The sequence below is a fragment of the Cololabis saira genome, chromosome 5, assembly GCF_033807715.1.
Source record: "Cololabis saira isolate AMF1-May2022 chromosome 5, fColSai1.1, whole genome shotgun sequence".
Taxonomy (NCBI): domain Eukaryota; kingdom Metazoa; phylum Chordata; class Actinopteri; order Beloniformes; family Belonidae; genus Cololabis; species Cololabis saira.
This window is the reverse complement of record NC_084591.1, coordinates 22336508-22359509: the sequence shown is the minus strand read 5'-3', so window position 1 is coordinate 22359509 and position 23002 is coordinate 22336508. Positions and strand designations below refer to the sequence as shown.

Sequence of the window (23002 nt, the reverse complement as noted above, 5' to 3'; positions counted from 1 at the left end):
GCTGTAAAGATTCACAAAGGCGAGTAGTGAGGCACTGTAACCTACAGATTAAACTTCTTTGCAGATTTTCTCCCTAAAAACATTTTCATGCCGTTTGTGTAGATTCTATAGCCGCCAGAAAGACCACATTTATAAGTCACCAATTTTACTATAACTGGGGCTGGAATTTGTCGACTCTGCCATGTTCCACCATCAGGTTTCTAAAGAAAAGGTGAAAAAAACTTTGTTCCTTTTCTTTTTCTCCAAGGTTGAGAGAATGCAGGACGGTTCAGCTAGCTGTGACTAAAACCTCACAGCTAGACGACGGTAAATTCCACCCATCTTTCCTACGAGGATCTGCTATCGTGCCCCCATTACCTTTTACAATATAAATTGTATTTATATAATCTCTCATCTTCTAAACAGCAAACATTTGGATTGTTCTAAATCCATCTAATCCATATTTGTGGTTCAGATTCCCCTTTGCTGCTCTAAGCTTGTTTTTTAAATACTATTTAACAAATACCTCAGATATCCTCATTCTAGCTCTCTAAACCAAAGGAGCCAAAAGAGGCGACTATTTTTGAATAAAACATAGCATCAAAATATAACTGATCTAAAACATTATTTGATGGTAAACTTTAGTTTATCTTCCATTAGCCGTCAAACAGGCCAACTTTGATGATTTTGTAGCACGTTGTTCAGTTTCATATTTGAAAATGTGGATTTTTATGTTCACTTCAGCAGAGACACAGGCTTCTCTTTCATAACCCAGCTGATGTGCATTTGGGAAGATGGAAAGGCCTTTTCTAAATCCCCTCAGTGCTAATGAACAAGATGCCGAGGCAACAGATCACATGAACAATGTTTCTGCTTCTACATGATAAACTGACTAGTACTGAGTGGCAACTAGTTGCATTAATGCCTTTTTTTTTAAATAATTTTTGTTTCCTTTTCATGATCTCAGCTCTCTTTACTGCAGCCTTGTGTAAATAAAAACGCAACGCTACCACTTGCCGACCACACCGCAGAGACTTGATTCCCTTCGTGGATCCAGAACGCTGCCGCCAGAGTCCTTACAAACACCAGGAAACTGGACCATTTACACCGGTCATGAAATCACTCCACAGGCTTCCAGTGAGTCAAAGAATAGAGTTTAAAATCTTACTGCTGGTCTACAAAGACCTGAATGGTCTTGGACCAAAATACATGGTTGATCTGTTAGTTCCTATGAAGCTCCCAGACCCCTGAGGTTCATCTGGATCTGGTTTGTTGTGGTTCCCAAGAACCAGAACCAAGCAAGGTGAGGCAGTTCAGTTATTCTGCTCCTCACCGGTGGAACAAACTTCCTGTAGACCTGAGGTCTGCTCCAACTGTCAGCTCCTTCAAATCAGGCCTAAAAACATTACTGTTTACTGAAGCGTACTCTTAAATTAAATACTTACCTGCTGTACTCTATTGCCCTTTGTACGTTTTGACCGTATAGAAACGTAATTCTCGTCAGTTGTGTGAAATAAGACCTGGAAACAGGCATTGTGGCATAAAATTGTCAAATTGGTTTAATTCACCGTACGAATTTTTACAGATTACATTTGTAGCACTGTATTTGACCTGGTCTTTGTACGTTTTGACTGTATGGAAATGTAATTCTTGCCATTTTAAGAATGAGATGTACCTGCGGTACTCTACTGCCTTTACTTTTTAACAACTTGTGCTTTTTATCATTTTACCTCCTTTCTTATCATTTGTTTTCATTTTATTTGTTATTTACTGTTTAATTGTGTCTTGCCACTTTTAATGTTGATGTAAGGCACTTTGAATTACCTTGTGTTGAATTGTGCTATACAAATAAACTAGCCCTGCCTTGCCTTGGGTGGAAACGCTGCTATTGGTCAACAACAAACGCTTATACATTTGTGGTTCCAAAGCTGTAAACACGCGTTTCCCCTGCAATAGTTGGCAGTCAAAGTGCGTGCAATCTGTGTTTCTCACCTTGAACAATATTCAGAGTGGGCCAGATGGTCAGTCAGTCAGAGGGGTGTTCAGGGCAGGAACGATTGATCTCAAACCATGAGTCTATACAGCTGCAGGCGCACACACACAAACATACACGCAGAAGAATAAAGGTACTTTATCAGTGCAGCTGCAGATCCATTGAACACAAATAACACATACTTGAGGTTCTGCAAACAACTGATAATGAAGAAGTTGGACATTTGATGAAGAGTTTAGAGATAATAAGACAAGAGTGTTGGTGTAATAAGTCTAAGATCATGGTTTTAGTACTACAAAGCTGTAGCTATAGCAACATACTCCCCCGCGGAAACATAAACACATCATACAACTTATAAGTGACACTTGGGGACCCCTCATACGGCCATTATTTTAAACTTTTAATATTTCACACTTTTAAGGAGACATTTACACATGTTTTGAAACTATTTTACTAACAAATTCTTATCACTGAGAAGTAACTAGAAGTATCTTACTAAAGGTTGATTTAATCGCTCCTTTGCTCATTTCACAACTTTAAACACACACACTAATGTGTGATTGGCCTGAAGGAAGCGCAGACCAACTAATATCTGTTTCAGTTGGAATAATCTCCCGTTTTTTGTTTTTAGTTTTATTTTGTTGTGTCTGTGTGTGAAACTGGGACTGTGTGTGTGTGTGTGTGTGTGTGTGTGTGTGTGTGTGTGTGTGTGTGTGTGTGTGTGTGTGTGTGCGCGTGTGTATGGAAAGAACTGTATTTTTGGATGACTTAAATGAAATATAGATATTATAGTTGCAGTCAGACAAGGCTTTTATCTAAAAGATTGAAAGCTTCTACTCTGAGAGGAAAATTCGATTGTTGCTGTTTGACGCAGCGCACAAGGACCTAATTCTTTCAGAAAACAGGAGAGGGTCAGGTGATCACCAAGTTACCTTTCAAGGACCAAAAATATAACTTCAGTCGAACAGGAAAACAACTAAATCAATTATTTATGCCATTAAAAACCTTTTTTTTTTTAATCAGTAGCAGTAGTAGGAATATGTGCTCCAACAATGTCAGGAACTTTATGCACCACTTGTAGTTGACTGTTATGTCCAGTTGGGGGCGCGTATGCATAATTAATTAGCTATTTTTTAGGATTGATGGACAGTATTTGTCAATGGGTGAAAGCTAGAACAGATTGACAATGAATACAAAAATACCCAAATACACCTGAAGTTTCAGTTGTAGTGAAACACAGTGTAGCAATAAATATGCAAATTAAAATGTTGAACAGTAATAAATACTGATGGAACTTTTATTAAGCAATCCATCAAAATGAAGGGAGGGTTAAAGACTCCCACAACCACTAGTCCGTACTTTCCTGGTTGTTTTTTTGTGGAACTGATTTGGAGGATTTCTGATGGTCAAATACAAAAAAGCAATTCGAGTTCACTGAGATTTGGCTTCAAGGATTAAATATAAGTGGATTTCACTATTTTAGTATACTTCACACTCATTAAATATTAAAATGATCTATAACTGATTAAGACAAAAGAAACGCTTGTGAGTTTTAAATTACATTACATTTAACGGGCTAAAAACAAAACAAAAAAGCCCCAAACAAACAAACAAACAAAAAAAAAAACAAAGAGGATTTCTAACATAATACCCAGCCATTTTATTATGTACAGCATGTGTACCTAATTATAAAGTGGCCAGTGAATGTATATTTAATGAGATCAACTATGCAGACAGTAACCTCAAGGCTTTTGGTCCTTCTTGTCAGTTAATCTTCCAGCCTTGTGTCCAAATGCCACACAGAATCTAAATATCTAAATGCAATTCCTACTTGTGGGTGTTTTTTTCTACTTATTTTGCTGGGAGAAAAAAAAAAGAAAAGAAAAACATTTGGTTAGTCCTATAAGAAGGAGGAGTAAGGCCGACGGTAAGTTTTGAGAAGCACAAGCAGATATCAGTCGTCTCCAGCCGAATTTGTTTATGCTAATTTCCCCAAGATATCTGGCTAATCTGACAGTGATATTCAAGTGTTAGAAATGCTACACGGAGTCCCTTTATTATCCACTGATACCCTATATATAACCTCCATATCAAAGGCAAGGAGTGCCATCCATCTTCAAGTCTGTGAGCAGGTTTAATTAGAAAAAGTGCAAAACTCTGTAAGAGGCAGCAATGATTCAAATCTGTGTGTGTGTGTCTGTGTGTGTGTGTGTGTGTGTGTGTGTGTGTGTGTGTGTGTGTGTGTGTGTGTGTGTGTGTGTGTGTGTGTGTGTGTGTGTGTGTGTGTGTCTGTGCACGTCATTCACCTTTTGTGGTAGATGCAGAGGCACGGCAGTCTGGCTATGGTGTCCCCTTGCTGCAGTTCCTCTAGACAGATCACACACTCACCGGCATCCCTCGCCAAAACATCATCTGAGGTGGCAGGACACACACACAGAGGAAGACGAATCAGTATGCACCAAAAACACAGACAATTTTAGACAGCGGATCAAACGCAGCAGAGAGCAGCAGGGAGAGTGATTTGGTGCATTACACAGCAGATATAGTGTGGGACCGACTGCTTGTGGTGATAAAAAAAAAAAAGGAACAGGAGGCATTTTGAGATGAAGGAGAAGTCAGGAGCTAGTCTTTGCTTCTGTTACCTGAAAACCCACCTCTGAATATGTTTACGCTCTCTATTATACGTTGTGGATGTCAGCGCTTATGGCGTCTTGAATGGTCTATATGTAGGGCTTTGAAAAATCATTTTATTCCCCTGACATTGTGGTGTCATGACAGTAAAGGAAACACATGCAATGTCATATCACCCCACAAAGTGCGATGTCAACATGGATTTTCCTCAAAATAAAGCACTTGAAAAGCTTATTATGTTAGATGGTGAATCCAACCATGTTTTTGTCCACATTTGCATTCACAGAGTAAACAGAATGATGCTATTACAGAGAAGAAACTTACAGAGACTTCAAAAATAGACATTATATGTATATACATATAATTAAAGTGAAAACAGGTGAAGTCTTAAGCTTTCACTGTCCTCCTTTTCATAAAAGTCTGTTTTTTGTCACTTCATATACAGCTCTGCATAACACTGTGAAACCAACTGAGAAAAAGGCTATTGCCCTTTGCTGAATGTGCCAGAGGGTCATATTAGGGACCCCCGGGGGCATTAGGGTGTGGAATAATGAAAAAACAACATAATTACCACCATGTGCTGGCAGAAACAAACAGTGGCCTAATCCGTGAACCTAATCCTGATCCCCGGTAAAGACAGACGCTTGGATCCAACAGGACTGGCCTCCTAACTTAGCTGTCTGGGGAATTATCTGGTTTCCAATTGAAAATGTTGGATGTGTCAATATAATTCAAAATATCTATCCGTCCTCTTTCCTCAATCCTCCAGAGAGACGTAATTTTTATTTATTAGTATAAATTTTTTTATATGTATTAAAAAGGAAAAAGGGCTAATGATACTCTTGTGTATTACTAATAGACAAACAGAGTTACAGCAAAGCTCCACATAAGCTACAGGTGCAGTTTGGGTCTTGAGTCAGGAAATGTGAAGGAAACCGTGAATAACATTCTCAGGTACAGCTCATTAAAATTAATTATGAAATTATGATCAATATGAATCAAATTCACATTCAGTAATGAAATATTGTGGAACCATTCGTTACAAAAATGGAGGCTGAAGAAAGTTTTGTCAGATTTCTATTTCAATAGGAATTCAATTAACCCCATAACCTAAAGATCAATTAAAGCACTTGGTAATGACACCTGGCTCTTAACCAGTCATTCATGCGCCATCCAGGTTTTATTTAACAAACATGAACCTTCTTGAGACCAATTCATGGAAATTCATAGCGACAGAGATCTTTAATCTCTGGTATTAGCTCAGAAAAATATAACCTAGAAACAGACACGTAATGTTGGCAAATTTAAATTTGATTTGCAGGTACATCTAGCTACTGTTTGAGCTTATTAAATATGTGCAAAAGTCTTGGGAAGCCAATCAAATCAGTCTATCCTTGTAGACAGAGTCTCTGGGCGGGCTTAACACAATGAAGACAGAGCAGCGACGTGATCTGGATGTAAACAGTGTAGCTGCCGGCAGCTTTGGTATCAACAATTAAAGATTTGCACTTTTACTTTGAAAACCAAACAGAACACGGTACATTCCTTTGCAAGGTAGATGTACTTCCTGTTTTGAGGACAGGCTCGAGCACAAATTTAATTTACTCTTTTTCACGACTCATTCTACCATTAAGTTTAATATGCCTCCTTGTTTGTTGCTCTGAGTGGTGGTAACCCTAACAAACTGCATGCAAAGGCTGTTCGATACGCAACCGTGGGACGGGGATGCCCTAATGATCATTTTCTAAGAAGAATGTCAACAAATTTCAAACATTAGAATGTAGGATGAGCTGAGATCAGTCCTGCCAGATGGGAACCCTTTATCAAGGCCGACCACCTCCTTAGCCCCTTGGGCCGGAGGACCTCTTCATCTTGACCAACAAGGTCAGAACCTCCTCGTCATTCCATCGATCGTTTTTTTTTTTTCTGTTATCTCGATCTTCATAAAATGTACTCATAGCAAAATATGCACTGATCAGAATGGTTCAAATGAGTTGTATTCACATGATTTATGTTCACGCGAGAGGGCTGGATGTGTCAGCAGAGACCCCCTGCCAGGTAGTTCCCCAAGGCCGATCACAGTACCTCTTTTACTGCAGGCATGTTTTCTCCCCCACAAACATTTATGAAGGCCACCTTTGCAGGGTCGTTATTGGTAACGAAGATACGTTGATCCAACCCCTGAAAAACTACTTGAAACCCCTGCTAGTAGAAATGCACCTATCATGACAATAACTGACACAAATCTCCGAGGCCATAATGAAATGTCTGACATGCTATAGTCAAAAATATCACATAGATACAGTACAAAAGTTCCAATTTCAATAATTTTTCTTCACAGCTAAGTTCAAAGAATCTGGAAGCTGAGTAGAGATAAAGATGAGGAGACTAGTTCAGACTAGACTGTGAACACGCAAATAAATGGTCTCAAGCAGAAACAGTGATTCTTTTTTTTAAATGTCCTCTTTAAGTCTAATCCTTTCTATATACACAAATACAGTATTAAACACTTTAAGGAACATCTTCACACACTCCGATTTATGACACATCATAACAAAGCATGGCATCAGGATTCTCAATATTCTCACCAAGAGATGCTGCATAATGTAAATAGTTGTTACCAGCAGGCAGTTTCACGTAATGCAGATTTTTTTTTTCCCACAACATTTCTGAATTTGTAGTAGTAGAGCGGTTTCGGCTGACAGAAACATGACAGCAAACTCCACTCCGAGGCTATCATGCTGAATCTCTATTTTTGATGAGCTGGTAGATCAGAGTCAACCACAGCCTGAATTCATGAAGCTGACCTGACTTGTGTCAACAGTCAAGTCTGTAGCGGTTTAATAGTGTGAGGAATGTCTTCTTGATGACAGTTTAACTACAACAGCCCGACTTCACGCTGCTCATCGTGTGCTTCCCTTTTAGGTCAGAGTTTACTGTCTTCTAAGGGCTCTTCCACCATGCTGATGCAAAATATCGCAAAGAAAACTGATTTCATGTAGAGAACCTCCAGGATGCAGTAGAAAGAGATCCGCCGTTTGAATGTAAAGCTACAAAAGCTTCAGAAATAATGTGATTCAATCATTATGAGCAGAGTTTCAAAAGCAGATTTTCAGCATCTCATTACGAGCAGTGGCTATTTGAGATCAAAGGGTGGCCTGACCCAGTGTTAGCATGCTGGTTCCAACAGAGAGCTCAATGATTGTATACAGGTTAGTAATTAAATTGGTTTTCCATGACCATTTCAAATTGCTTTAAAACAACATACAACATCAAAACCCCTCTCCTCAATCCTCTTTACGTCCCACTGGCCTGAAACCGCACAAATCCCCACTGCTCTTTGGAGTACAGATCAATACAGCATCCAATTTGGAGATTAAATGATAGATTATGTATTCATATCCAAAGAACCGTATGTGCATCAAATGAAATATACATTCCTAAGAAGAAAGCAAGACTTAAGCTTTACCAAATACCAGTGACATATACTGTATTATCATGTAGGTTTTCTATAAAAGGTGACTTTTTCATTGGACTTCTTTTCCTTGTGTTACACATGACAGATCCTAAAGCTGACAGCGTGTACCAAAGCACACTCAAATTTGGGTTATAAATTACAATACATCTAAAATACAGAGGGACAAATTAGTAATTAGCTCTTTGATTAGTTTAGTTAGTTTTTTTCAGTGACAGTGTGGAGGTGTGGATCCAGGTACAGGTGTGGAACAGTTTTATCTTAATTTCAGCTAAGCTCTTTCCTTCTTGGAAGAAAAAGAATAATTGGGATCACAAAAGCTAGCCGTAAAATTGAACCATGTGATCATGCACAAAAGCAGCTGCTGTGTATCATTGTCACCATTCATTTTCTATTCTTACTCTAAATTCATCATACATGTCACTTTATAATGGACCTGATGGCCCTTTAGCGAAATTTTCCAGTGTGAGTGGGAGCAAGCTCTGGTGGGGGACGGGGTGAAAAATTATCAGCTCATGCAGACTACATTAAAATGTTCAACTATGGCAGGTAATATTAAACTAATTCCACTTCCCCCGGAGAAAGCAAACAACCAGAGAGCATTTATAACTGTGGGTTATCTCGGCTGTAGCAACAGCTGCATTGGGGGAACAAGTGAAAAATCGCAAATTCTTTTATCAAAAGAAATGCTAACATAAATAAAGGTCAACCAAGCAGTCTCAGCAACTAAAATCACATAATTTGATGAAAATTCTGAACTATATTTGACTAAAATCTGAAAAAAAAATCAAATGACATAATGACACAACCATCATAAATGTCAATATCAATACCTGCTTGATAAATTAGTTAATTTTAAGACACTATACATACATACATACATACATATACATATATATATATATATATATATATATATATATATATATATATATATATATATATATATGTTTTTTGTTTTTGTTTTTAATTAAATCCTCAATATACCTTGTTTATAAATGGAAAAAGGGAGAAGATAATGCAAGGGAAAGGAGCCTACAATATATTGATCTTCTAATTAAAGTGGTAATACTAAATACATTCCCATTCCTTGGGAATTCCACTGGCTGTTAGCTGTGCAGCCTCAAAATTACCTTGTTTCACTTCTGCAGATATTGTGATACAAGCCTATACAAACTTCTGCAGTGACTTTACTTCGGATCAGACAAGAATGACATTCCCCCAAGGTTCCATCCTTGAACCTCTTCTACATGCTCCCACTGGCACAGATATATATATATATATATATATATATATATATATATATATATATATATATATATATATATATATATATATATATATATATATATATATATATATATATATATATATATATATATATATATATAGGCTCTTGGTAAATGTATTGAGGAGATTAATGACCGGATGTGCCAAAACTTTCTTCAGCTAAACAAAAACAAAGAGAAATGATTACAGGTCACCACAGAGCTTCAATCTATACACCTAAAACCCACCAACGAGGCCAGTAATCTGGTGTAGTCATGGACTCAGACCTAAATCTGGAAAAACACATTAAGGCAATAACAAAGTCAAAGCCTACTACAAAGTCAAAGCCTACTATCACCTTAAGAATATATCAAGGTTAAAAGATCGGATGTCTCAGCTGGACCTGGAAAAACTCGTCCAGCATTTATCAACTGCAGCTCATTCAGAACTCTGCTACTTCAGTGCTCAATAAGACCAACAAAGTGGACCATATCAGTCCAGCTCTGAGGTCTTTACACCGACTGCCTGTCAATCAGAGGACAGACTTTAAAGTTCTGTTGCTGGTGTATTAAACTCTGAATGGTCCAGGACCAGAATACATCAGGGACCTCCTGACCCAGTATGAACCTTCCAGACCCCTCAGGTCATCTGGATCTGGTTTTTATCAGTTCCCAGAGTCCGAACCAGACATGGAGAAGCTGCATTCAGCTTCCATGTTCCACATGTCTGGAACAAACTCCCAGAAAGCCCCAGATCAGCTGACACACTGTCTATTTAAGTCCAGGTTGAAGACTCACCTGGTCTCAGCGGCATTTGAATAAAGCTCCAAATCTGCACTTAATCATATTTTAACTACTGATTTAATCTATTGTTCTTATTTCTTTCTTTTTTGTTTTAAATCATGCTTTTTATTTCTACGATGTGATGTTTTAATGTCTCTGTAAAGCACTTTGAATCACCTTGTTGTTGAATTGTGCTGTACAGATAAACTTGCCTTGCCTTGATGAAGCATGAGCACAAAGCCTAACATCTAATCCAATTAAGTCAATTAAGAACCAGGCCGGTCACAGCTTGCCACCAATTATCTGCTTATTTTTTCGCATGTCATCTTTGGCACTAAGCTGATGACTGGGTGCATTTCACTGCACGTTCTAGTGCCTTTGACTGACCACTGTTAACATTACAACAAATTATTGTCAATAAATCATTATTTATCTCTTTTAAACGCATGAAACATCTTTATCTTATAAATGGTTTTGTTTGAAATGTACAGAACATGAGTACAGTTTCTACCAGTTCAGTGCTGTTTTGAAAAACTCCTTATACACTCATTGCTTGCATTATTAGAAAGTCAAAAGCTAGAAGCACTATTTCTCCTTAAATCAGTGTTACTGTAAAAAAAAATAGGTTTCCTTTCAGCCAGTAGACTCGGTATAACACATCGTACAAGGATTGCACTCCTCGCAAGACCAACCTGAAGAAGTTCCTTTCAGACGCCTGTCAAGGCCAATGAGACAGCTACGGTAGACGGAGGTCCTTCCCTCTCGAGGGAGTTTATAATACTGCAGTCTCAACCTCCTCAGTCTTTTGCACTTCACCATGTATAAACAGCTTCGCAGGACTCCCTGTAGACGAGTTAAATGTTTGTTCGGAGGTGAGCTTAGCTCCCTGTAGAGGCTGTTGCTTCAAGGTTCCTGCCTGTTGCTTGTTTATCTCAATAGCTTACAACATCAGCCTACAGTACTTCCATTTAGCGACGCAAAAACAGCGCCGAAAAGATGTGTGACATTTCTGTCAAAAGTATTATATATAAAAGTATATAAAACTCAGTTGCAGCTTTGTGGGCCAGGCGTGTCCTGAAGTTCATGAACTGGGCTTGAACTTGGATTTTGGCATGTGTTGTTGGAGACAGATGTGGCCAAAAGTTAGTAAATGTGGAATCTGACAATTGTTATAAGGGCTCAGCAGAAATGAAGAATTGGGCCATGTCTGGTGGATATGTGGCCAAGCTTAGCCTCACTGAGCTTCAGTTAGGGCAACAGGCAAATGATGGCTAGAGAAAACTACAGTGGGCCAAGTTTAGGCCAAACATTCTTCAGTTTTGCTGCAATTCACTTGAAGATATTGATAAGCTACCTACAGAGATTGATATTGTGGTTTAAACCACTAATCTTGTAAATGCTGAGAGAATCCTCTACTGATTAAACTAAAGCCACCATATCGCGACGAGATATCTAACATCTTTGCAATAAAGACATAGGCCACATGAAATTATATAAAGGCTTTGAACCATAAACTTGCCGTACTTGCATTCTCTTATCAATGTCCCCAGATCTGGATGTTTTTGGGGTTGATATTTGCTAAAAGATGTGTTTATGGCAGAGACAACATCTCTGGTGAAAACATTCTGAGACGGATGCCCAGTAGCAAAGCTCATCTTTAACCAGAGCTATCGCACAAACATTTTAGACAAAAAAAGGGAACTTGTGGGATTTATTATTATAATGGCTACAATGTGGTTGTAAAGTTCTCATGAAGCAGTTTGTGAAATGCTTTTGCTCCTGCTTATTTAAATGTTAAATCTGAGAAAAACAAAGAACTGAGAGAGGCTCGGTCCTAGCTTGGACTGATAAGCTCCTCTGACCTGATTAGACTCCATCCTCCACCATTCCACATCAGCTCAGTTGAAATTCGTAGTTCATGAAATAGTTTTAGCAGATGCAAACTAACGATGTACAATTCAGTAAAGGACAAGTCATCAGCCTTTATGTATACGTGATAAATACTGACGCAGAGACAATAAATAATGCAAACAGAGCACAGAGCAACTATAAAAGATCTAATGGGATTTCATGAGGTGTTAACCGTGTGAAATGGTGGTACTTGGGAGAACTGGGAACATTTCTCACTCTTTTAGTTGTGTGGGGACAGAATGTTAAAAAAAAGGTCCAATAAAGAGTAATTTCTTGTATTTGTGTCATATGGTTGTTCTCCAATGGATCCACCCTTTCATAGGAGACCAGTGACAAGTCCTGAGTCTACTCACTCATAGATAGATAGATAGATAGATAGATTTTGAGATGAAACAGTAGATAGAACATATGCTCTGACTACAAATCAGCTTAGTTCCTCAACAAACTCCCATCACGCCAGCCCCCCCCACACACACACAATACCCAGGATCTCTGCAAGTGAGCACCCTAGCACAAGCAGCGTGATAACAACACAGCAGCCTCACGCCTCCTCCCCCACATATTCTTCAAATTTCCTATTAGCCTGCAAATCAGGCCAGAAAACACTGATGAGTCAAGAGCCAAACAGTCAGCATCGTCCTCTAAGTGAAACCATGTCACCTCTTTGACACTGAGTGCAAGTGTATTGGATTTAAAGTGTGACCTGAGCTTTGATAATCAAGTTAAAAGGGGTTGTACAGTCGTGTTTCCTTCACCTGCAAAAAGCTTTGAAAATAAGGTCATCTGGATGCAGTTGATGCCTGAACTCGTTACAATTCAGCCGCAGCCAGAGTTCACCACATTGATCATAGATGCAGCTGCAAGGATTTCAGCTGGATAAGATAGGGGTGTCTCAATCCTGTTCTAGCATTCTCATACTTAATTTCAGACCTAATAGTAATATTTCAATAATACTATGATGCCATTTATGGCAATATTGAATGTATCACGATGTGCAACCAAAAAATGTAGATGCCAAGGGCTGAAACTAGATTGTTTCTATGAAAATGGTACTGGAAACTTTTTAAAGATTTGCAAGTAGATATCAAATGTTTAAATTAAATCTTAAAATTCTTAGTGAAATACATTATGTTGCCAGCATCGTTAAGTTTTCATCTTTGGGGTCCATCTAGTAGTTCTCTAAATGCAGTACTGGCATATAAATGAGAATAAACTGCACTACCAAAGCGGCCCAGCAGTGCGATAAAAAAGACTGGAATTACCTTTTTATCCCAAATGTGCAGCTCCCGCCCTGAAGCCAACAACTGTTGCATCTCATTTTACATAGTTATTCCTCCACACGGTGAATGCACAAGTCAATCACAATTAATACGAACATTTTGGATTTATTTGGAAAATATTTTGTCATTAGGCGTGTAGAATATAAAAATAATTGATAATCCAATAAACCTACGTCCAAGTTTTTCTAAGTGTTTTAATCCCTTGGTCCAAGGTTCAAAGAAAAAACACAAGTCCAAGTTTTGGCTGGTATCCGTCCACAAAAATACTGTGAAGGTTCTTTATTGTAAAAAAGTACAATCCAAAAACAATTTTCACAGGAGAGTGGTCTGCTCACGGTCCCAAAACACTCTCCTGTGAAAATTGTTTTTGGATTGTACTTTTTTACAATAAAGAACCTTCACAGTATTTTTGTGGACGGATACCAGCCAAAACTTGGACTTGTGTTTTTTCTTTGAACCTTGGACCAAGGGATTAAAACACTTAGAAAAACTTGGACGTAGGTTTATTGGATTATCAATTATTTTTATATTCTACATTTTGGCGAGCCACATACAGGAGGAGGAGGATAATTGTCGGCCGGTTTTACGGTCTGATACGCAGAGAAAGGTAGGAAAAAAATATTAATATCAAGTTTTCTTCCTTCTTTTTTCTTTTTCTTTCTCTCTCATTCTCTCGGGGAGGCGAGCTGGAGGAGGGAGCGCAGCGCCCCGCCTTTTTTAGACACAGAGACGGGGTTTAGAAAAAAATAATAATTAAAGAAAAAGAAAAAAGGGCAGGATATCTTCCGCCCCGCTCCGCGGCGAAGCGATCACACGCCCCGCGGTGTTAAAAAACAAATAAAGGGAATTTGGAAAAAAAAAAAAAAAAGGGAACTTTTTCCTTGGAAAAATATATATATAGTGGCGTTGACCCGAGGCGGGGGCTGTCCTCCGCGGAGAAAGCGCGCCTCTGCGGGGGAGCGGGTTCCGCGCCGGGCCGGGCTAAGAAACCGGGCTGAAGAATTATTCAGTAAAGCCGCGGCGTGCGCTCACTGAAAGTCTCCTCGCCCCGTGAGTCTGGGGGATGAGAGAACGGTCAGAAACGGTCGGCTTTTTTCCCCTCCCAAAGAACCTATAAGAAATTAATAAATTTTAATAGACAGTGTTGGCTGGTGTTTTTCCACAAAATTAGAATATATGGATGAATGAATATGGCCAATAGATATTAGTAGTTGATTTAATGTTAATTACGGAAGCAGCTGTTAAAGTGTTTAAAAAAAGTTTTCGGTCTTATTTTTTCTCTTTTCTCCATGGTACGGAGATTTTAATTGTGGATATTAAAGAGATGAGTTTTTGTTTTAATGTTGGAAAAAGTTTTTGGGATTCGGAATACAAAGTTTTTGGCATTTGAAGCTATAAAATTATGATTTAAGTTTTTGGGATTCGGACTACAAAGTTTTTGGGATTGGAAGTTATAAAATTATGATTTAAGTTTTTGGGATTCGGACTACAAAGTTTTTGGGATTGGAAGTTATAAAATTATGATTTAAGTTTTTGGGATTCGGACTACAAAGTTTTTGGGATTGGAAGTTATAAAATTATGATTTAAGTTTTTGGGATTCGGAATACAAAGTTTTTGGGATTGGAAGTTATAAAATTATGATTTAAGTTTTTGGGATTCGGAATGCAAAGTTTTTGGGATTGGAAGTTATAAAATTATGATTTAAGTTTTTGGGATTCGGACTACAAAGTTTTTGGGATTGGAAGTTATAAAATTATGATTTAAGTTTTTGGGATTCGGAATGCAAAGTTTTTGGGATTGGAAGTTATAAAATTATGATTTAAGTTTTTGGGATTCGGAATACAAAGTTTTTGGGATTGGAAGTTATAAAATTATGATTTAAGTTTTTGGGATTCGGACTACAAAGTTTTTGGGATTGGAAGTTATAAAATTATGATTTAAGTTTTTGGGATTCGGAATACAAAGTTTTTGGGATTGGAAGTTATAAAAATTATGATTTAAGTTTTTGGGATTTGATGTTCAAAGTTTTCGGGATTTGAAGTTATAAAAAAGTTTTCGAGTTTATTTGTTTTTTTCTTTTTTGGTGTGGCACGGATTTTTAATTTTAGTTATCGGCTGTGTGTATAATTCTAACAGAACGGGAAAGAAGTACCTGCCCAGAATCAGTTCCGAGTACCTGCTCTGAGGTTTGGGTCTGTGGAAAAAAGTACCACTGGGAATGTATACAACAGATTATGATTTAAACAATAGTGGTTGATTTAACGTGTTTATACGGAAGTTGCTGTTTAAGTGTTTGAAAAAGTTTTTGGGATTCGAAGTTATAAAAAATTATTATTTAAGTTTTTGGGATTTGAAGTTCAAAGTTTTTGGGATTTGAAGTTATCGAAATTATAATTTAAAAGAGTTTTTGTTTTAGTGTTGGACAAAGTTTTTGTATTTGAAGTTGTGAAGAGATGAGTTTTTGTTTTAGTGTTGGGAAAAGCTTTTGGTGTTTAAAGTTGTGAAGAAGATTATGATTTAAAAGAGTTGCTATTTAGTGTTTGAAAAGTGGTTTTATTTTTTCCTTCTCTCTCCGGGGTGCGGAGAGTTGAGGAGCGTTTGAAGATTTTTTTTTTTTTTTATATATAGTTTCACATGTTTCTCACCGGCCGGAGAAATCTGTAAAAACCGCTGATGGCATATAATAATGTATAATACGTTTGAAAGAACATAACTAGGATTGGACGGAAAGACTGTGGAATCCTGCTATAGATAGTGTGATTAGATAACTAAATAATAGAAATATAAATATTAGCACAGAGGATCTGTGTGAATACATGGAATTATATATATATATAATGGAATGAATTGAGAGGGTAGAACATAGACGAATATTAATGGAACAATTAGGGATGCAATACAAAGCAAAATAAATTAATTAAAGGATAGAAGCGAAATAAATTCTTGACGCCAAACATTAAGTATAGAATCGCTGATAAAATAAGAAGGTCTGCATTGATTAAGAGCAAGGCAGAGTGGACAATATACATATATATTATTGTCGGTGAAAATAAAGGGGATAATAGAAAAAAAATAAAATAAAAAGAAGGGAAGTTTGGGTTTTTGACAGGGTGGGTACAGACCTAAAAAGGATACTGTGAACTGTGCAGTCATGGGGACAACTGCGACTAAACACGGTGACAAGCCCTCTCCAAAGGATATAGTAATGATAACGCACCCATCTAACAAACGAACGATTTCACAATGCATGAAAAAATGGCATAAGATGACCGCCGGGCAGAATCGCTGGCCACTAGAAGGCAGTTTCAGCGCAAAATGCTGTGATGAGGTGGACGTGGAGTTGCGTAATAAAAGGAAAAAACACGAACTGACTCATATTAACCGAAAGCTGAAGGACGCTGATCAATATGACGTGTTACAATACTTCAAGATCGAAGCGAATAAGAAACCCATCAATAACACAGACTATCGACCCCCACCGTACAATCGAGATGAATCAGGACAGTTCGTACTAAGTGATTTAGACGGCATAGAAAAAACAGGAGGATTAATTACTGGGAAATTAAAAATTACAACGAATAACGGGGTGGATGAGTTGGATGAGGAGCTGGGAGAAGTACGGGCTGCGGTGCCCAGGCGTGTTAGTAAAGTAAAAGCGGAGCCATATAAACCAACACACACCAACCAGGGAGAAAGGTGGAGAGAAATGACAGCTCTGGACAAGGAAGAGTTGCTGCAGGTTGAAAGATTGAAGAATGACAGCAGGAAAGGCAAACCCTTGCTGCAGGCAGAAACCACAGGCAGACAGAAAGATGAAGAGGAGGAGTCAGAACAACCGAATGACAGTACTACTGATGAATCAGACCAAGAGTGCAGCGTTTCAAAGGAAAAAAAGTTAATCAAACATCCAGACAGACGGAAGACGGGTCCAATCACGAGAAGAAGAGGCTCAGATGACTCACAGCATGAGAGCGGCAGACGGAAGACGGGTCCAATCACGAGAGGAAGAGGCTCAGATGACTCAGAGCATGAGAGCGGGTGTGACAGCCAGAGACGTCAGACTCGGCGCCAGAACAGGAACAAGGATGAAGTTTATCCAAAGGTGACGTCAAGCTGCACATATGATGTAGAAGTACATGTGGATGGAGAGCAGACGGAGCACCCTATGACTCTGCGAACGAGATCAGATCCACATCAGACGACATCATCAATTAGCGGAGCCTTTCCCCTGTTGGCAAAAGGACCCAACAATGACTTTCGTTACGAACCTTGGAATTTTATGGATCTAATTACGCTTGCAGGTAAATTAACCCCATTGACAGATGGTGCAGGCAAATGGATCGAACGGTTGGAAGAACTGACAGGAGGCATCAAACTGGCAGGCGGAGACATCAAAGCGCTGCTGGTCAAGACTGCAGGCCATGCTGCAACAACGGACGTATTCAGGATGGCTGGTTATGACGGCATGATGAACACCCACGCTCATGACAGAGTGTCGTTTGACCGAATACGGACCAATGTATGGCGTGCTCTTAGAATTAAGTTCCCTTCAACCATGGATCCAGCTAACCTGGAGAAGATGCAGCTGAAAGATGATGACAGTCCGGCCCAGTTCTTACACTCTTTCCAGAGGAAATGGAAAGATGAGACTGGGAGTGAATGGGATAACAATAAATCATCAAAAGCTTTGTTTATGCTGTATGTGAAGAATGCTATGCCAAAAGATGTGCAGAACAAATTAAATGGAGTGGTGGGGTTAATGAAGATGGAATGGCAGATGTTTGCAGAGCATGTTATTCATTTCATAAACTTGTACCGGGCTGAAAAACAGGCTGTTGAGGAAGAAGGAAGGATGCTGGCGAATAAGCTGACACACCTACAGATTGGTGAGTTGGCAAGAAACAAGAAGGAACGAGAGAAGCCTAAGCCTCAGGCGGCCGTCAGTATAGCGGCCCCGGAAGCAGGAGGAGGACCTACTGGTGGAAGCATTACGCAAGCACCCATGATCACGCCCACTATGGTGGTGCCTCCCACTCGACAAACACCAGCAGGGTCCAACACTACACCTGCAGTATCCTCTACTGGTCAGGTCCAGACCCAGATGGTACCTCCACTCCAAGTGTACTTTAATCAAGGGGGCGGATACCGACCACCTGCAGGCGGAAGAGGACGGGACAACAGATGGAGCCTGCCTGCAGGACAGCCTAGAGGGCCTCCAACAGGGCGACAAATACCACCACCACAAGCGGCCTCGTCTGCACCTCAATTCCACCCAAGACTCCAATGTTGGGGATGTGGACAACAGGGACATATGCAGAGAAATTGCCCTACCAACCCATGGATGGGAACCCAAAATGTTGAAATCAGATCTCCCATTCCCGAGCCGGGCCCTAATCCCCAGATGACTGGACCATGGATGGGCCCGGCGACTTACTGGCAATAGGGAGGCCCAGAGAAACCCAGAGGGGAGGAAATGTTACCCATGTTAACACAACGTCCGCAAAACGAACCCACCATAAATGTGACTATATATAACCAAAAGCACCTGTTCATGATAGATACAGGGGCGACGTTTACGTGTATTGGGCGTGATGGAGCCGACCTTCCCCTCTCGGCCTCGAAAGTTAGGACCGTAGGTTTCTCTGGGAAAACACAAATAATACCCATAACTAAACCGGTTCCATTGAAAATAGGAGAAAAAACAATTCACACTTCTCTATTATACTCGGCAGATACGCCCATTAACCTGTTGGGACGTGATGTGCTGTGCCATCTCAACGCAAAAATCAAATGTACACCAGATGGAATATTTTTCGAAGTGGCAGAAGATCAACCTGAAAATATGTCTGTTCCCATGATGCCACTAATAGCTTCTGCAGAATGTCCACAGGAAACAACTGATGACCAGAAGGCCCAGGTGTTCTGGATGAAACTAACAACGCCAACGTCATTTCTTCATCAACAATGGGAAGCGTGGAGACCACTGGTAATGAATCACTACGACGCGTCTAGAGAACCAACTCTACCACTTCACTGTACCATGCTCTACGACCGGTACCTTGTACATGAGGAGTTTGAGAACAGTTGGGATGAGTGCGTGAACAATAAAGCAACAATAATCCGATATGAAGACATTATAATCGGACCCCAGGGGGCAGCTGCTGTTGTGAACTTTGAACAAGCAAACCTTACGGAATGGTTCCAAGTCCCCAACTCCACGCCCCATGTGACTTTGCTGATCGCTGACTCATTTGAATCACACGATTTAGGCACCATGATTACAGCCGCAAAACAGATTAAGGATTGGACACCCACTGATTGCCCCCAGATTAGTATATCCCCAGATGGACTATATTTCAAAATTACATTTGCATTAGCAGACGAAGTACTGGCGGAAAGGGTTATGGTGGCTAGACAGGACAGCACCCATATGGTACAGGCCGAGGGCCACGGGGCGTTATTAGAACAGGTCCCATTGCAAGTGTGGTCCCAGCATAAAACAGATGTGGGGATGGTAAAATCAGCGGAACCACAAAAGTTCCATTTAAAACCCGGGGTTAGATTACCATACCAAAAACAGTATCCCCTAAGAGCAGATGCAATAGACGGCATAGACCCCATTATAACAGGATTAGTGGATGCAGGAGTTCTGGTAAGAACAAAAAGTGCATGCAATACCCCAATCTTCCCCATTAAGAAACCGGGTGGGAACGAATATAGGCTAGTGCATGATTTAAGGCTAATCAATAATGTTGTGGCTGAAGAAATGCCAATAGTACCGGACCCACACACGTTGTTATCTAATATACCACCAGGAACAAAGTGGTTTACGGTAATAGATCTGTGCTCAGCATTTTTCAGCGTTCCGGTTCATCCAGAGTCTCAGCACTTATTTGCTTTCACTTATAAAGGCCAACAATACACATATACCCGCCTACCACAAGGGTTTGTGCACTCTCCGTCCATTTTCAATCGAGTACTTGCGGCTGATCTTAGCCATCTGGATGTGCAGTCGACCACTTTAATGTACGTGGACGACATCCTGATTTGTTCAGACTCCAAAGAGCAATGTGAGAAAGATTCTCTCATTGTATTAACAGCCTTGGCAGAGGGAGGTCACAAAGTGAGCAAGAAAAAGTTACAATTTTGTCAGACAACAGTAGAATATTTAGGCAGACAGCTAACCGGGGACAAGAGGCAAATTGCACCGTCCCAGCTAGAAGCCATAAGTGAAATACCAAAACCTCAAACTGTTGGTCACATGTTGTCTTTCCTTGGGATGACAGGATACAGTAGACCTTGGGTGTGTGATTACGCGATTAAGGCTGCCCCATTAAGAGCTTTGATCCGAGCAGCGGGTCAGGGACAGCAGTCGGCTCGGTTGCAGTGGACTGACGAGGCAGAGGGAGCATTTTTTATGCTAAAACAAGATCTCCAAGCTGCCCCGGCTCTAGCCAATCCAGACTATGGCAAACCATTCCATTTGTATGTGGCAGAAAAACAAGGGTATGCATGTGCAGTTTTAATGCAGGAGACTCCAATCGGTAAACAACCAATTTCCTATTATAGCACTAAGCTAGATGGTGTGGAGGAGGGGCTGCCTCCCTGTTATCAAGGGTTGGCTGCTGCCGCTTTTGCATATAAAAAGGCTTCTGTGATTACAATGGGTCATCCTGTGTTTTTGTACACGTCTCATCAGCTGCATGCTATGCTCACGAGCCCACGCTTTGTGCTAACCCAAGCCCGTCGTACAGGTTATGAGATCCTGCTTTCAGGACCAGACCTGACTGTGCTAAGATGTACTACAATTAATCCAGCTACCAGAATGGTGTTGCCAACGGAAGGTGAGCCACATGATTGTCTCAGGGAGACGGACACCTTCATGAAAGTAAGAGACGATTTGTATAATCACCCAATTCCGTCAGATGTGACCCTATTCGTTGATGGGTCATGCATCAGGGGTGTGGCGGGGAACCAGGCTGGATATGGTGTGGTCCAACTAAATCCTGATGGCACTTTTACAAAGGTGCTATCGGTAAGTGTGGACCAACCATGTTCCGCCCAACTAGCAGAACTAAAGGCACTGATAGCAGCGTGTAAGTTGGCGGCTAACAAAAAGGCCACAATCTATACGGATAGCAGTTATGGCTATGGAGTCTGTCATGTAAATGCAAGCATTTGGAAACAGAGAGGGTTTGTACGGACAGATGGCACCCCGGTTGTCCATGGTCGAGCATTGGTTGAATTAATAGAGGCTATGCAGCTTCCGACCGCGTTAGCCATAGTCAAGTGTGCAGCTCATCAGGGTGACACATCATTGATTACAAGAGGTAACAACTTAGCTGATGAAGCAGCAAAGGAAGCAACGGGCCAGGTAGTACAGGGACTGATGGTGGTTGAGGAAGATTGTGCGCCAATAACTAACCTGACATCATTAATAGAGGCACAAGACAAGGTCTCAGAGGCGGAGAAGCGCTTATGGGTGCAGAGGGGGGCAGTCCAGACCACACACCAGTATCCGGGATTGTGGCGGGATTGTCAAGGTCGTTTTGTGCTTCCACAGTCGTTACTGCCTGTAGCCATTAAAATCATGCATGAGCCCGATCACTGTTCAAAGAGTCAGGTTATCAGGAAACTGCGTGATGTGTGGTGGTCACCATATATGACAGCTATGGTTGACAGGGAACTCGCTAGGTGCCCTCACTGTTCAAAGTACAATGTCCGTAAGAGCTTCACTCGACCGCTAGCTCACATTCCTGTGCCGGAGGGTCCGTTTCGACACCTTGTTATAGATTATGTGGACATGATTGACCGGGTGCAACGAAAAAGGTATATGCTCGTTGTTGTCTGCAGATTTAGCAGGTGGATTGAGGCTTGTCCCACTTCCAATGCCGGCCATCGGGAGGCGGCTGGGTTTTTGTGTAGGGAGGTATTTCCTAGGTTTGGTATGCCTGATACAATATCATCAGATAACGGCCCTCATTTTGTGTCGAAGGTGATACGGGAGATGTTCAAGGTTTTGGGCATCAAGCAGAAGTTTGGGTGTGTTTATCACCCGCAGTCGCAGGGGTCTGTGGAAAGGGCCAATGGTGTATTGAAGAACAAAATCGCCAAAATAATGGCTGGTTGTCAAGAGAGATTGACTTGGGTAGATGCTCTACCCTTGGCTTTGATGGCAATGCGGTCTCAGACCAACCGACTAACCCACCTCACGCCTCATGAGATGCTCACAGGTCGTCCCATGCCCCTCCCACAGACCCGGGGACCCATGGAAGGGCCTGCGATTGCACAACTGGAACGGGAAATGGGTGACTACTTACGTGCTTTGACTCAAATCCACAGACTTGTGTTTCAACAGGTGAAAGAGGCCCTCGGCACGGACGAGACGCAGATTCCGGTTGACATTCGGGACGTCGACGTTGGTGACCACGTGTTTATACGCGTGTTTAGACGACAGTGGAACGAACCACGCAGGGAAGGACCCTTTAAAGTTGTGCTTACTACCCCCACAGCGTTGAAAGTAGAAGGTAGGCCCTTCTGGTTCCATAAAAACCACTGCACCCGACATAGACCTCCTGACACACCTGGACGCCTCCCAGGACCGTCGGAGTCTGAGCATGTTGAAAGGGCGGCGCAGAACCGCCCTTTGGCCACCGGCTCCAGCACCTCTTCCGCCGCCTC

General features: G+C 40.7%; 1 protein-coding gene across 1 annotated transcript in view; it reads right to left on the bottom strand.

Moving 5' to 3' along the window:
• Positions 1–23002, bottom strand: part of znrf1 (zinc and ring finger 1) — an 87344-nt gene that overhangs the window by 5736 nt on the left and 58606 nt on the right. The window contains exons 3-4 of the mRNA XM_061721217.1: positions 4279–4384; positions 1972–2063 (exon numbers count right to left, since the gene is read on the bottom strand). Coding sequence (XP_061577201.1) covers positions 2006–2063; positions 4279–4384 — 164 coding nt within the window. The 3' untranslated portion in view covers positions 1972–2005. The remainder of the gene's footprint in view (positions 1–1971; positions 2064–4278; positions 4385–23002) is intronic.